The sequence below is a fragment of the Solea senegalensis genome, linkage group LG13 (genome assembly GCF_019176455.1).
Source record: "Solea senegalensis isolate Sse05_10M linkage group LG13, IFAPA_SoseM_1, whole genome shotgun sequence".
Lineage (NCBI taxonomy): Eukaryota > Metazoa > Chordata > Actinopteri > Pleuronectiformes > Soleidae > Solea > Solea senegalensis.
In genome coordinates, this window is record NC_058033.1 from 17,900,335 (window position 1) to 17,917,057 (window position 16,723).

Sequence of the window (16,723 nt, forward strand, 5' to 3'; positions counted from 1 at the left end):
CCAAATTAAAACAGGAAGTGACACTGAACTAAAACTGAGTAACACAACTAAGTCCTTGGTCAAAACACTTAACCCCATGTCCTGCCTGCAGCATGTGAATTTTCAGCTTCAGTATTATAATGTAATATTTCAGCTGGTAAGCAGGTGTGCTTTTAAACCGGAATCCTGGGAGTTTAAAACCCACCTGTTAAGTCAGATTTCTCTTTTTTTCCCTTTATTTTTCCCCTCCTGCTTGGTCTACATGTGGTTACGTTGTCATTTAAAGGAATGCTTCACCGATATGCATTTAGCTTTGTATTACGACTTATGTGCCCACCGGTGACACTGGGTCTGAGCTTTGATCCAAAGCTTGAAACTGGAATGCTAATTCCGCACTTTTTAGACCCACTCTTAGGGGGACGGGATCTCATTCCCAGAATGTAAACAGTGTCCGCCATCTTTGCTAACACTAAAGCTAAAAGAACCAAGTGTCACTGGTGGCCACGTAACAAAGAAAATAATGAAGATATTTCTCAACTCAGGGGAAACTGAGGTTGGGAAGCACAGTTTTTCAAAAATACTACATCTATTCAAGTAATACAAAGCTACATGCAAATCAGTTAAGTATTCCTTTAACAATGATTATTGTGACAATGAAAATTAAATTTTAATCAAACACTGCATTTGTTTGTAAAAGTTGATGTTAAACAAATTCAAATTTTGGACCCTACAATTCATTTCAATGGGCTCTGGGAGGGCTCGCCCCAGCTGGATTTCCTCATACACACTGTTGCATCACTGAGACCTCCCACAGCCAAGCCGACATGGCCTGATGCCTGCAATGCCTCCGCTCGCTTCGCTGCACACCGAACAAGCCTGGATTCAGACAGGTGTTACAGACTGGTCAGGCATGAGAATGGTGCTTTGGCGTGTGCGAGTGGGGATATGCGGTAACTGCATAAATATATAACCACAGCCCATGTTGGCCCCAAAAAAATAAAAACATTTTTTTCAAAAAAATAGTTTCTAAACATCAGGATGAATTATGGATTAAATATTGAGATTCTAAATGTGCATCTGTAACATTGATTTAATCTAATTTATGTAAGGAACTCACAGGCTTCATCTGATGTGCCGTGTCTGCACACACACAGTATGGTTTCCATGACTTCAGAGGACATTACATTCATTTCCTGGAGACCTTAACCATAACTAATACTGGCCTAACCCTAACTTTAATATAACCCTCACCTCATCCTAACCATACGGCACGTCTTTCTCTTGCATTATAATGTATTTATTTTATATTATAATGTGACTGTGTAAACTAAACACACACCATTTGCACTTCTTTGCACTTCATTGACTACCATTTATTTTAAGCCTGTTATCCTTGAACCATAACCCACTATTGCCTCTGTATTTATAGAATATGAATCAAACTGACATACAGCCCCTTGAGCTATATGTGTGACACACAGCCCCAGCTCTGTCCTGAGCTCCAACCCCAAATAAAGACATAGCCTGACATGTTGTTGTCGTCAGTTCTCCTCCTGGTGTCGGAGATGAAGTGCTTTTTTACAGGTCGTGTTTAGGAAAGTCTTCCATTTCCTGGGAAATGTTCGTATGATGTTGTTCTGCTGTATTATAATCATAGAATAATCTTTGGAAAGTGTATTTGTTTCAACTTGTGTTCTATCAATTCAGGCAGACAGGAATTTGCATGCAGTCGATATTTCTAGCTGTGGTCAATTTACAAATTAAAAAATTACAATTCTGAAATGATGTGACATTTGGATGGAAGTTCTATGATTTTAAAATAACACATTCTCTCAATTAACAGGTATCATGTCAACAGATAACCAGTTGATACGTTTTCAACAAAGAGTGACATACATTTAACTGCCAGTAGACTATAAGTGGTGTTTCTACCCTAACCCTATATAAAAGTACCTGTTGATTATGATAATTATAAGTAGTAGTTTTTGCACTGTTATTTACCATCATTTAACTAGTTCTCGGCAGATTGTGTCAGCATATTATTAGTTGACTAGCTACTTCTGATTTGTCAACAAATGATCATAAGTATGAGCAATTCTTGATCATCTGTTGACAGATGTTTATTGTCAAGTAAACGTCAAATCATAGATCAGTTGACAAACAGTTGCTTATCTGTAGAAAGTCAACTATCCTGCCTGATTGTCTATTGACATGATACTGAATAGCTGTTGATTACTTTTAGAGAGTCAAAGATGGATTATCAAAATACCAAAATAGGGAACAGCTGATTATATTAAACTTGGTTAATGGATATGGTATTTGTCATTGCCTTGTACCATATTTTTGGTAGTTTATATTATCTGCCTTGCCTGGGAGCACAGGTTAACTCAAAACCTTCAAATATGTAAATGCCAAGAAATACCACCATCCACCACCAAATGCATCATCAGCCATTTTTAAAGCACCTTTTTCCTTTTATTCACTTTCAAAAATTATATATTTGACGCTTCTCTTGACAACCTGGCGCTCATAGAGCTATAAACCTTCACTGATGCTTCAGTTCAACAACACACATCTATTATTATTATCGTTATTGTTGTTGTTTTATCTGTCCCTTTGTTGTTATTATATTATTATTATCATGTGTCACCCAATTACTTTTTCTAGCACACTGATCTCTAAGAAAACTCTCCACCTGCTTGATAAAAAAAAAAAATTATACCAACAGCAGCCATAGCCAAAGAAAGCTGACCACTGATGGATATTACATACATTACATTTTCATGTAGGCACAAAGTCAGAAAAATATACCTTCACATAACACCAGTATGACCATCCATTCTGAAACAAGAGTTTAAGTCATTAAGGTGTACCTAATGGCGTTTCAGTCCTTATTAACTATCTAAGAGCTATAGATTCAATAGCTCAGTAGAAGAAGAATAATAACCATTGTCACATTAAGCAAAAGCTGCAGGTAGTATTTTTGCCTTGTCATATCATGGTTGTTGGTTTCCTAAACATTACAACTAAACTTTTCTTTCTGCCCTATTTCACATTTTTTCCACAGTTGCATTATTAATAAGTTACATTTTAATACATACACACATACAGAGGGCACCATGGAAGTTGCTTGGCACATTCTCATGCTTGACCAACCGCCTACAATCTAATTTACGATACAAGCCACAGTAAAACAGGTCTCCTCACACCAACATCTCCCAGTTCAGTCAAGAGGCTTCAGCATTTACAGATGAGAGGAAACAGGAGCCTGCATTGGCCACCATTAACACTTTTTTCTGCATAATTATCCTGCAAAAAGGAGGACACACACACAACCTGGTGCACAAACATGAAACAGTTCAGCTTTACCTACAGTATCTTCATATACTGAGTTTAGATTCATAATTTAATTTGTATATACTGTATCTTAATATGCTGGTACCAGGTATTCACAGTGACTCTAAAATAAAATTACAAGAGTTATTTTGTACAAGAAATAAGAAAGTTTGAGCTAGTGGAAAAAGTTTGGAATCCTTTTTATCTAAGCTCAGAGTCTGTAGTTGGAGTTGAGTTTGTGATTGAGTCAGTTCTGTTCCATATCAGTGGGATTCAGGAGAGCTGCCTGGGTTTTTTGTTGGCACTGAGGAGACGCAGTCCAACTCCTCTGAATGCACGTTTGAGCACGGCACGGTCAACAGTGGACACAAAAAAGTGAGGTATGAGAGGGGTCTTACCCACCTTCTTATGTTGAACAGGATATGACTGAACCAAATACAGGATGTGTCCTGTGCTGATTTCACAAAAATAAAAGTGCAAGAAAGACAGACAAACAAAAGACTTCACCGACGCATGGGCCATACTGAACAATTACCCCAAAATAGTCCCACAAATCATATTTAAATACAATATTCTGCTTTCCACTATTAGTTCAATGTGGCCATGGACATCCTGTGGCCAAGTGGAAAGAGAACTTGGCTCCTAACCGGAAGGTTGCCGGTTCAAGTACTCCTGAGCAACTGAGCTACTCAGTGTGGCAGCCCACTGCTCCTAATTTTAGGATGGGTCAAAATGCAGAGAATAATTTCCCTAAGGGGATTAAGAAAGTATCTTTCTTAAGAAAGAAAAAAAATTATGCAGACATGTAAAGCTATTTTGCTGTTAAAAGAAAAGCTGCCGTTTGGCCTTTTGTGGTTGAAACTAGCAGGAGATCCTCTACAGTATGGCTGCTACAATAGTGAGGTTAGAGGAAAACAGCTATTTCCTGCCATGAGCTGTGTTTTTCAGGAGAGAGGTATAAACCTTGTCAGTATTACTTTAATACTGTTTACATACACACTTTCAGAGGGAACAAGCATGCTCAGTTCATTGTTTTAGACATTTCTATTCCTATATATGTATACATATACATATATATGTATATATATATATATACATGTATATCTGTATATACTTTTTTATTGTCTCTCCTTTCTTAAATACAATACTACTGAGAAGAGGATGAGAATATTGACCTTACACAACTGATTCTATGTCAGTTAACATTGTTACTTCTGGCTGTCCGCAGGATTGACTGTCACGTTCCCTCACACAGAACCACACAACTACACATCTGGCAGAGAGGATAGCAATACTACGGTTCACATACATTATTGGTGATATATTAATATATACATAAATATATACACTTTTGGTATATTCAGGTAAGACACTAACAAACATGCTATTCAGTGTCTCTCAGTCTTAATTGCCACTTTTTTTCAAGTGCTCTTCAGCTCAGCTTGTCAAGTATTTGTAACAACCGGAAGAGATGCACACAAACAGACACACACACACACACACACACACACACACACGTGTGGCACACATCCACACACTATTATACACACTCCAGCAACAAAGCAGCCTGAGAGCTGCACACCTGTCAGTCTGTGAAGGTCATCGGATCTTAAAATGTAATTTATTTATTTATTTATTTTTTATCAGTTGATTTGCATACTCCCTCACCAACAGGCAGGATTCAGGACAGAGGCTGTGGTAATACACAGACTGAAGAATACAGGTGTGTGTATGAACATCGAGTGTACCGAGCGTACACAGACACTGTTCGGTTTGCATCTTTCTTCTGATTTGCCTGCTTGTGCAGTGGTGAAGCTAACAGGGCTTGTTGACATTGCACAGCAGCTCGGTGACTTTGATGAGGCGGGCTACTGTGCTCTGCGACTCCTCCTGCAGCCGCTGATTGTTCTGTCTGAGGCTCTGCACCTCGGCCTGCAGCACCGCCTTGTCCTCCTTCTCCTGAAAGACATCATCACACAACAAAACAAAAGCCGTCGCTCAGATCGCTGTGGCAGGAACGGGGGGGAGCAGCGGTGGCGTTAAGGAAACTAGTGGACACACATAAACACAGAGCTTGGAATAAAACAAGTATAGAGAAGCACATCACATGGCAGTGAGGCAGAACACACTCGCAATCCAAAACTGTACAGAAACAATAAGCTGCTGAACTGATGCTACGCGTATGACATTATATTTCTCTTTCTTGTTTTAGTCTCTACCTGGTAAAACAAAACAATGTGTTGGCTTTTCACACTTTATATAATGTAGTAAAAAAAACAAACATGTCCTTTAAGGGCTGATCACAACAGTTATAATTTTCATGTCTCAATTATCAGAAGATTCTCAAGAGCGCAGGGTGATTTCTTAGCTCAATTCTGTCCATTCTGCTTCGTAGTTCAATAATAATAATAATAATAATTCAACAGAGACATTTTTATTGGGAAAATAAACATATAGGCAGTAGTTAACTAAACTAATCATTAATTATAGGACTGACAAATGCCCTTTGTCAATATTCTTTGTGGGCTCTAAGTGAATAACATAAATAGAAATAGAAATAAATGTATACATTTCAAAAATCAAAAGTAAAAACAGGTTTAGATTCAGTCATAATCAATAACTTAAGCATAGGGAAAAATTATTCTTTGCAAATAAAGACATATAAAATCTGTAGTTGAGTGGCTTTTGTGGATTTTATATTGAGAATTAGTGAAATTAGAATTTTTTTATTTTTTTTTTGCATTTCCAAAATTACTGGTTGAGTGGACAGGATAATATACTGTACATCTTCTCACTCTGGTAACAGAAACTGATCAGCTTAAATACTTGTTTTCCTACCTGCTGACTTTCCTTTGTGGCTCACTGAAAACAGATTTAGAGAGAAAAACAATGATACACGTCAAAGCACCTTTTGCAAGTCATCCTGCAGCCTCTTCAGCATGGCCTCCAGCTGTGATACCTTCCCCTCTAGATGGCCTGGAGAGTCACTGCAACAAAGAGGAGCAGTGACACATTGTCAAAAACAATGACACAATGTTAAAATGAGCAGCAAAATGTTAAACAGTAGCTGTTGTCTTTCAACTTGAAGGCTGTAGGTTTGATTCCCAGCTCCGCTAGTCTACATATCGTTATGTCCTTGGGCACTTCACCTACGTTGCTCCTGATGGGTGTGCCTGGAGCGTATGAATGGCTATGAGTGTGAATGGCAAAACTGTAGAGTAAAGCAGTTTTGAGTGGTCATGAAGACTACAAAAGCACTATATAAATACAGACCATTTACCCTAAAGTCTGCAATTAGACATCAATCAAATAGAAATGTGTCAAAATTAGTGCTGTCAGTGTAACGCATTATTAATGGCATCGCAAGATTAACATTCTTTATGGCCTAGAAAACCTTGCAGTTTTTTTCACATGCTGTTGCAACATCTAGTAACGTTAGAAAAACTACAACACCACAGCAGATCTAGCTAGACCGGAAACAAAACAGGCACATTGCACACACTTGTTTAAGAATGTAACGGCTGTGTAAAGGCGGGACATCCAGCCCCGCCCACAATACAATTTCAGGATCCTTGTGTCCGCCTTGCGGTTGAGAAGAAGAAAGATTGGAAGTCCATCATGAGTGTAAAATGTCAAAACCTCATTCACATGTAATGAGGAGTGAAATAAGATTTATTGCAGAGAATTGTTGTTGTTATGAAACTAAACTGTAGGTTAACGTTAGTGGTTAAAACATTTAACATGTACTACCTACTCTAACATTTGCGAACTAGATAACCATGTTACATTTCAAGAAACGATGGGTTATCTTTAATTAACGCTACTGTTAATTAAAGCTGTTAATTGAAGCTGAGCTGTAACGTCAAAGCTGTGTTCACACCAAACGCAAGTTAAAATATGTCTGTTACTTGATTACAGCTATCTGATGTGCTTGACTATGACCCAAGGGAGCACAATCACAGCTAAATTGCCCCGCATACTGGTTTAGTTGACTTGCTTTGCGTTTGGTGCGAACGCACAGTAACAGTAACAAAGCGAACTCGTAAGTCGTCTTTAAACACAGAGGTTGTGGGTTTGATTCCTTGACTCACCTGAGTGGTGTAACATAATAATGGCCAATAACATAATAAGTTATTACATTATTGTCTCAACAACTTTATTACATTATTGGCAATTTATTACGTTATTGGTTTTATTACATTTAAATTATTAAGTTATTGGCCGTTATCGGTTGCTACATACCTCAAAAAGCTTGAACCTTGGACTGGATAAAACACAAGGCAACCAAAGAGCTGGGAAAGGTGATGAAAGAAGTATAAGTGTGTGTCTCTGGCTTTGCATGTTCACCGGTTTCTTCCCACAGTCCAAGAACGTGTAGAGTTTAATTGGGCACATTCATAACCATAGGTACGAATGTGATGGGGGTAGGGTAACTCAGTGGTTAAGACCGGTACCCTGTGTGCAAAAGACTTCATGGTCGCAAGTTCAACTCCACCCCTGCCAGGTTGTATTCAATTCCCTTGTAAGTCGCTTTGGATAAAAGCATCTGCTAAATGACATGTAATGTATGCTTTATTCATATCTGTGTGATGGACTGAAAACCAGGTCAAACAAGTCAACCTATGTCAGCTGGGATCGGCTCCAGTCCCGCAACCCTCATGTAGAGGTTAAAATGTTAGACAATGAATGGACTGACTGTTTGTACGTGTAGCAACCCACCTTTCTTTTGAGTCTTTAATCTTGCCATCAGCCTGGTCAGCTCCTGCTTGAGATGGATCTCCTACTTTGTGGTCTGTGATGTTATTAGGAACATTATGGACATTAGTGTCATTTAAAACAACAGTGTATAAAACACTCAAAGTAAATGTGAGAGCGGAAAAGAGAAAGAGTAAGCATGGTTTTATTGATTGATAAATAATTGCATAATGACCCGATTTCAAAAACGCCCCGACAGCACGATTAATAAAGTAAAGTAATAAGCTAACAAAGATTTTGCTTACTTTAGATGGACCTGATGTTTTATTGTGTTTGTATAACGGGGAAACTTGTCCAGAAAAAGAATGTCGTTTTAAGGTAATAAGTCTTGTCATTGTGTTCTCTATATCTGTGTATAGTCAGTATTAAGTTGCTGTGAGTGTGATTGGTTGTTTGTCTGTATGTGCGCCTGTGATGGACTGACAAACTGTACAGGGTGTACTCTGCCTTTTTGAGAATGAATGTATGTAGCCACTGTGTGCAGGATATCCCTTGCCATTGTTAAGAAAAAGATGCTGAATTTGGCGTACATTGGACAGGAACACGTTTTGTGTTTTACAAAACTTTGCATTTGTCAGTTGCTGAAAGTGTGTTCATACACCTGTGCGGTGTATGAACAATAGAAATTCCGCAGCTGGGGACAACATGCATGAAGCTGTGCTCTTTTGGAGACAAATGCTGGAGCACATTTGTGAGTGAATTTGACACTAACACTGGCAATTTGCAACCTATCCTTTCAGGGACTCAGTGGAAAATTCCTTGCAATAATCGAGCAACTGGCAAGTTGTGACCCTGTGCTGTAAGAGCTGATTAAACGGCCCAAGGGGTCAATTAAATACCTCAGCCCCGCTGTCCAGAATGAGCTCATGGATGGCAAAAATAAGGCTGTTCTCTGCAGTATCATCATTTGATGTGGTTTAGGCAGATTGTATCAGTTTATGTATGTTTTTTTGTAATTCTCACAGCTCACTTCAGTCTCATTGTGCTCTATAGACTTCACATGATATGATCGCGTGCCACAAAAAATACCTTTTTTGTCACAGTCAGTGGTCACTTCAGCACTATGGTGACATTGAACAGCTCAGCTCTGGCTCATGTATTATTTTCACCTCTCAGTACTGTGACCAAGCACAGTCCGTGTGTATGTGTGTGTTATTAGTAACTTGTGTATATTGTATATGCGAGTTACTAATAACATAAAAGCTCATAAAGGCTAAAAGATAGAGCCCCAGTGCAAGAGCCCCACTGCACAACAGTCAACTGTTTAGCCTGCAGCTTGAAACACATATTTAACAATGTTTTACTCATATAGTGTCAAATAAATGATAAAAAAAAATCATTATTATTATTATTAGAATTATTAGTCAATCTGTCTATGCATGTAGGATAACAGATCAAAATTCAAGATGAGTAAAAAACACTCCTTACCCTCTCGTGACAAAGCTTCCAGGATGTTGCGGCATGCTGTGGCCAGGTCAGCAATTGATTGCCACTCCTCCTCTGTTGAATCTGTTGTTTCTGAGAGAACTAAGAAAAAGAATTCAAACTTATCACACTTTCATTTAAAAACACACCTCAGTGTAGCAAATATAGTTTGGTAATTACAGCAGAACATCCAGCAGATTTACTTTGGACAGAAGCAAACCACTGGGGGGTGCTGCTACACTAATGCTGGTAAGATTCAGGGTTTGGTAAAACCCTTTGGTAAATTCATGGATGCAAATTTAATACTGATCCGCTAAAAGAGTTGAAACAAATCAGGCTTCCTTCAAGTGAACATAAAGAGCCCCGCCCCCATAGAAATCAGAAGAATGTGATGAGAGGCTGAGCACATCTGCTCTTATGGCTGTTCAATTATGAGTTTCATAGTCTCAGCAGTGGCAAAGCAGATGGTGTAAGAGGGGTTCCTTGATTCAGGGCTGCCCAAAACTCCACCCCTCCCTCCCTTCCACTATCCATCTGTCCCCCTTTTATTCCAGCCCTAGCAGGGGGTGGCAGCGGTGCAGGGTTGATATTGGATTAGTGTACTGAATAGGGGGCAGTATGGATGAAAGAAGAGGGACAAAGTGTAATGCAGTGGGGAGACAAGGGAGGAAAATGACAAGAGAGGTAGAGAAGAGAGACAAAAGTAATAATATAAAGCTCAAGTCAGACAGAGATCATCTGCAAATATGTGTAATTGTTCAATTTTGGCATAATTGAAGTAGTTGTGCTCTGCAAAAACAGATTTTGAAGAAAGCGAAAGTCTTTTTTCTGTTCTTATTTTTTGCATAAAAAGAAAAATTTGAAGTAGCAAAATAATACAATTTTAAGAAAACAATATCTAACTTTGTCTTATTAAGATTCAATTCAATTTATTTAAATAGCGCCAATTACAGCTAATTTTAAGCTTTGGTTACTTTTGGTTATAAGCTAAAACAGCGGTTTGCATGACAGGGTTGGTGCGTGTGCAATTATAAGATATGTTAAGGAACACAATACACTGAAGAGATGCATCAATATGACTCTTTGAGGTCCAATGCTGATACCAGTGGCACAAACTTGAGTATTAACCAATAGCAATATCTGTATGATACAATCATCTAATATCTTTATTAACCTCTAAGCAACATGTTTGTGCTGATGGATTTCCATCTAGCTATAACCAGCCAAATCCAAAACATATACTGCCAGTTGGGTAAGCAAATTGTTCTTGGCTAGAATTTGTAAAACTGGTTTGGAAACTTAAAGGAAACTGGAATATTTTATAAAGACAAATTGGAGGTGGAGATTATTTATATTAATGACTGAATTTACTATTATTCGTCAAGTGCAAAACTCATTTTTTTCTTTTCAGGCAAAACATAATAACACTTTCCCAGAAATTAGACTTATTTTACTTTCTTGAAAATATATTTTTGCAGTATAATGCTAAAACAAATATTCTGCTCCCATAAAGAAGAAATAAACAGCTCACAACATGACTACAACAGAAAAACCCTGCAGCGCATAGTGAACACAACTGCGAAGATCATTGGTGTCCCACTCCCCTCCCTGCAAGACACGTACAACACCCGCCTCACCTGAAAAGCAACCATGATTGTGCGAGACGTCAGCCACCCTGCACACAATCTCTTCTGCCTCCTGCCCTCTGGGAGGAGATACAGAAGCATCCGTGCCCCCTCCACCAGACTTGCAAACAGCTTCATCCTCCAGGCCATCAGAAGCTGAACTCTCTCCCCTCTCTCCCATCCACCCCTCCCTGCCCCCCCAGAAACTCTGGTCTCTGAAGTAGCTGCTACTGTGTCCTTCAGTTTTTCTTTCTTGCACTACTACATCACATCTCTTGCACACTTCTTTTTGCACTCCTACTTACATATATTCTTGAAAACTATAGCCTCTGAAGTTGTTGCTATTTTATTATATAACACATCCCCAATGACAAATCCAGTGATTTTGACCAGTACTGATAGTGAGTATCATGGGCAACTTACTCTTAGTGATGGTGTTATGAAGACTTAGAGCTCGTGAATTTCGCTCAGCGCGGTCTACACAGGACAAGGAAAAAGCAGAGTCACTCGCTGAAGCTCTGTCATCGGCAAACTCGGCTCCTATGAACTGAAGACAAAAGACAGACACAGAGATACAGAGGAAGCAACATTGTCAGTTGGGAGGGGAAGGGGAGTGTTGGGGAGAAAGCAATCAGATATCCTCTCCTTTCATTTCAGTCTGTCACCTGTTCGTCTTCCAGGGAAACCTTGGGTTTTACAGCAAGGATCAGATCAGGTGTGGTGTCTCTCAGCTCCCCGACATTTTCATAGATGGGGTGTTCAACCTTCAGCCCCACATTGTCATACAGATGTCTAAAGAGATATGATGGAGGTAAAAAAAACAAATATGCTGTTGATCCTTCAAAGCCTGAAACTGGAGCACTTGTTTTAACCTAGTTGACATTTGCTATCAAGCGCTCAAAATGTCTTTCAAAAATATTATATCTGATGCAATTCAGTCCAGTCATTAAGTTTTAATTTACTTCACATAGAAAGTCTAATATATAATATTAATGTTGGTGAACAGCTGCCCTCCAACATTAATAAACTCTAAACTCTCTGCCACATGACATCCACAACATTGACTCCCTTCACACCTTTAAATCCAGACACAGCTTTTCAGAATTGCCTTCCCCCTCTGACCCCGCACCCCCACCTTTTCTATGTCACCATTATTGCAGCTTTTGAAGATTATTTTTAGCGCTTTTGTTTTAAATTAAAAAATGTTTAGCTTTGCAAATTGTATTTTTATTGCCTGTATTTTATTTATTTTTATTGTATTTCTCTGCTCTTTTAATCATGTACTGTAAGGTGACCTTGAGTGCTTTAAAAGGCACACTTAAATGCATTGTTATTAGTGCCTGCTGCTGCAATGCATTCTAGTGAGAACCTAGAGTTCTCACTAGAATGCATTGAGCTGAAGCATCTCTTGATATTATTCTCATTTTCCTCTTCCGCCCGTTTTTCGGCGCTCTACTCCTCACGCAGCTTTGAGAAAACTCCAACACATGTTATATCAAAACGTGCGGCCTGATCGGGAATAATGTGCTATGACTTTTCTAAGACGAGTAACCATGGCGACAAAAATCGCGAAAAACTGCCAAAAATGTCCCTATTAAAATGAATGGGAAACGGTCGAAAAAAGGAGAAAACCAAGAAAACCAAGAAAACCAAGCCCACTTTGGAGCATCACAGTGTCGTTATACTTTAACGTAGAAACGTGGTTGGAACTTTAAACGAGTCACAAGACTTGGGACTTTTCTCACCTAAGTCAAAGTTTTAGTACATGTTACGGTTTTTACACAATCGCAGTTTACGTTTTGTACTTTTTTGGGGGTTTTCTGATTTTATAAAGATTGTGTGTGGGGTGTGTGTGAGAGTGACACACTCTAGTGAGATTCAGCAAAATAATCACCAAAAATTTCTAAACAAATTCTTCTCCTGCCCACAATTTCCAATCTACACAGACAATTTACATCAAAACGTTGCCATGGTTGTTCTCTAACACTGTGTGTGTTTTCATGTTCATATGACTTATAGTTTTTCTTAAAATCACCTCAAAGTGCAGAGAATTCTGGTCACAGCCTTCATTCACTTACATGTTAAAATGTCTGCTTTGGAGTTTTGGAAAAATCAACCCGAGGGTGATTTTAAAACTGTGATTTCTCTGTCAATTCACACCCGTTTGTCACAACTTTAAATGTGGGAGTTGCTGAAAGCCTCCTGACACTCACAACCCAAAAATTCTATCTCTATCATCAACCGTTCTTGAAGTATGACAACTTTAAAACATGCTGTTTTCTCTGCTCTCAGAGCTTTTGGAGAGTTAGGGACAGGTGTGTGTGTGCGTGTGTGTGCGTGCGCACGCGTGTGTAAGGAGAAGAGGGGACTTAGGGAGGGGCTTGTCAGTCTCTCTGTATTCTTCCACCCAAAACTTTGGCGTGTAACTCCTCCCACAGTTATATCAAAACGTGTGGCTTGACCGGGAGTAGTTTTCATAGCGTTTTGGGTAACCATGGCGACAAAGATCGCAGAAAACTGTGAAGAATTTCCACATACACATGAATAGGAAACAGAGGGGCTTGTGAATCTCTCTCTCCCTCCTTAAAAACTTGGTGTTTTAAAGGGTGATTCCACCAAAATACCACTCTGTCTAAATACTTTTAAAGGTTCAATCCACATTTTCAGATTTTAGAACGCAGGTGTTAGGAAGGGGGAGGGGACATCATGGAGTGGGAGGGGGTTATGAGTTATTCTCTTTTAAAGGGTGATTCCACCAAAATACCACTCAATCGTTTAATCCTTTACATAGACATAGTATAGTATGTGGTCCAAAATCAATCAAAAGTCATAGTCATAGTGTAGTATGTCCTCCAAAATCACTCAATAAAGTCATAGTATAATATGTCGTCCAAAATCATTCAAAATGTCATAGTATAGTTTGTCGTCCAAAATCAATCAAAACATTCATAGTATAGTATGTCGTCCAAAATCGGTCAAAAACGTCACATTATAGTATGTCGTCCAAAATCAATGAAAAATGTCATAGTATAGTATGTAGTCCAAAATCACTGAAGTATAGTATGTCAGTCCAAAATTGGTCAAAAAGTCAAAGTATGTCTAAAAATCATCAAAATATAGTAGTAGTATGTCGCCCAAAATTGGACAAAAAGTCATAGTAGGCATCCAAATCACTCAATAAAGTCATAGTATAGTATGTCGTCCAAAATCGGTCAAAAATGTCATAGTATAATATGTCGTCCAAAATCAATCAGAAAAGTCATAGTATAGTATGTCGTCCAAATTTTTACAAAAAAGTAAAAGTATGGTATGTCATCCAAAATCAGTCAAAAAAGTCATAGTATAGTATGTCAAAATCGTCAAAAACACATTATAGTATGTCGTCCAAAATCACTGAAAAACGTCATAGTATAGTATGTCGTCCAAAATTGGTCAAAAAGGCATAGTATAGTATGTCGTCTAAATTTTGACGAAAAAGTCATAGTTTAGTACTGTATGTCGTCCAAAATCGGTCAAATGCGTCATATTATAGTATGTCAAAATCACTGAAAACGCCATAGTATAGTATCAAATTGGTCAAAAGGCATAGTATAGTATGTCGCCTAAATTTGACAAAAAGTCATAGTTTAGTACTGTCGCCCAAAATCGGGTCAAATCGCCATAGTATAGTATAGTCAAAATCGTCAATAGTCATAGTATAGTCTGTCAAATGAAGTATAGTACGTCAAATAGTATAGTATGTCGTCATAAATCACTCAAAAACGTCATAGTATAGTATGTCGTCCAAAATTGGACAAAAAAGTCATAGTATAGTACGTTGTCCCAAATCACTCAATAAAGTCATAGTATAGTATGTCGTCCAAAATCAGTCAAAAAAGTATTTTTGTATAAAATATGTGCAAATATTATCTTTAAAGATTAAGGGCAGATCATGCTCCATTGTTCAATATGGCTATGGCTTTCACTGAAGTCTGTTCTGTTCGTATTTCAGTTTATGTAAATGTATGCAATGTAAAAAGACGAAAAAAAAGCAGACAAAAATATAAAGTGTTTGTTTTAAAGAAAAAAACAATAGTTTGTATTACTTCTGTATTACACCTCTTCTGTAGTCAGTGTCAATATTTTCACCTATTGATTAAATGTTGAATTAAGTTATCTGTGTTGTTCTTGGACATTGGATTTGGCATCCTGTCGGTGGCATCTTGATGTTTTTTTCATCACTAGCTAAAAAATAAGAGAGGATTTGGAAGAAATCATTTCTCCTTGTTTCAAACATCTTACACAATAAAAGTGTCTGCTGTCCAATACTCTGCTCCAATGCGTCCTTTATTTTAAAGCTGACCTGATTATGTGTTTAACTAAAGCACCACTGCAGAATGCAGAGACGTTGCATACTTCAGAAAAAGTCATAGTATAGTATGTCGACCAAAATCAGCCAAAAAAGTCGACATACTATACTATGACTTTTTTAGGTGATTTTGTTCGACATACTATACTATGAGTTCTGGATAGTAGAATTCTGGACAACATGCTAAACTATGAGCTTATGTCTGTCTGTCTGTTTGCGCTTCACACTGGTGACCAAACTTTAAAAAAGACAGTGAAGAACCATGAGGAAGTGAGTCTGACACCTTGAGGACTTGAACAACACAACTTCATGGTCTGATGAAGTAGATCAGCTGATTAAAGTGATTCTAATGTTTGAAAGACTCTGAGAATTTTAAAAACTCAAGAACACCAAGAATTTCACTATCTGTTCAACAGCGCAAATAGCTCACTCCATCAGAAGATGACTTTTGTCACCGAGGTTGAGAGTTCAACTCTTACTGTCAACTGAACTTCTGCACTGCTTTCAAACTTTAGACCAAAATAAGAAGTTAAAAATACTAGCAACGTATTGTTTGCAGTTCAGGAAGAATAGCTCCTCCTTGAGGAGTAGGACTTGTATGTCTGAGGTTGTGAGTTCAAGTCTTATGATAACCCTCAAGTGACAGTTTTCAAAATTCTGACCTGGACGAGAAAGTTAAGCACACCAAGTAAGTTAGAGGGTCACCATCAGAAAGAATGGCTCACACCATCAGAACGAGACTTGGATTGCTGAGGTTGTGAGTTCAAGTCTTGCAATCAACTGAACTTCTTCCAACTTTAGAACTTCAGACCAACATAAGAATTTAAAAATACCAGCAACATTTCCTTCTGCAAGAGTAACTCGTGCTCTAAGAATCAGACTTACATGTCAAAGGTTATGAGTTCGAGTCTTATGGTCACCTCATTGAGTGCAATGTTCAAAGTAAACAGTCAAAAGCTCTAAGAGAACCTGGAGAAGAGAAGTTGCAGGTAGCTCAGTGTACAAGAATGCTGCTGTGAAATCCACAGCTCGTAGGTTCAGTTCTTCTGAGGACCAGTATGTTTTAAAGGTCAACATCCAAAGTGAAGATTGAAATGAGACCGAAAGTCTTGGTTGCAGCAGGATTTGGTGGTGCAGTGGTTTTATTCACAACCATGGGAATGGTTTACAAGGTTACAGGGTGACCGGTTCGATACCACAGCCTTGCAGGTTCCATTCGGCAGCCTTGCAGGGGTGGGGCAGGGCAGGTTGTGCA

The 16,723-nt window shown here is 38.4% G+C and overlaps 1 protein-coding gene across 10 annotated transcripts in view; it reads right to left on the reverse strand.

The window, feature by feature from the left end:
• Positions 1 to 4,275: 4,275 nt before the first annotated feature.
• zmp:0000001168 (signal-induced proliferation-associated 1-like protein 2) overlaps positions 4,276 to 16,723 on the reverse strand; it is a 58,577-nt gene continuing 46,129 nt past the window's right edge. For 7 of the 10 annotated variants that reach the window (XM_044041598.1, XM_044041603.1, XM_044041601.1 and 4 more), the window contains 6 exons: positions 11,786 to 11,912; positions 11,544 to 11,667; positions 9,499 to 9,597; positions 8,035 to 8,107; positions 6,224 to 6,302; positions 4,276 to 5,274 (listed from right to left, as the gene is read on the reverse strand). In XM_044041598.1, the coding sequence (XP_043897533.1) occupies positions 5,131 to 5,274; positions 6,224 to 6,302; positions 8,035 to 8,107; positions 9,499 to 9,597; positions 11,544 to 11,667; positions 11,786 to 11,912 (646 nt within the window). In that variant the 3' untranslated portion in view covers positions 4,276 to 5,130. Of the gene's footprint in view, positions 5,364 to 6,223; positions 6,303 to 8,034; positions 8,108 to 9,498; positions 9,598 to 11,543; positions 11,668 to 11,785; positions 11,913 to 16,723 lie in introns of all 10 variants that reach the window. The other 3 variants (XM_044041606.1, XM_044041604.1, XM_044041607.1) reach the window with 3 other exon arrangements.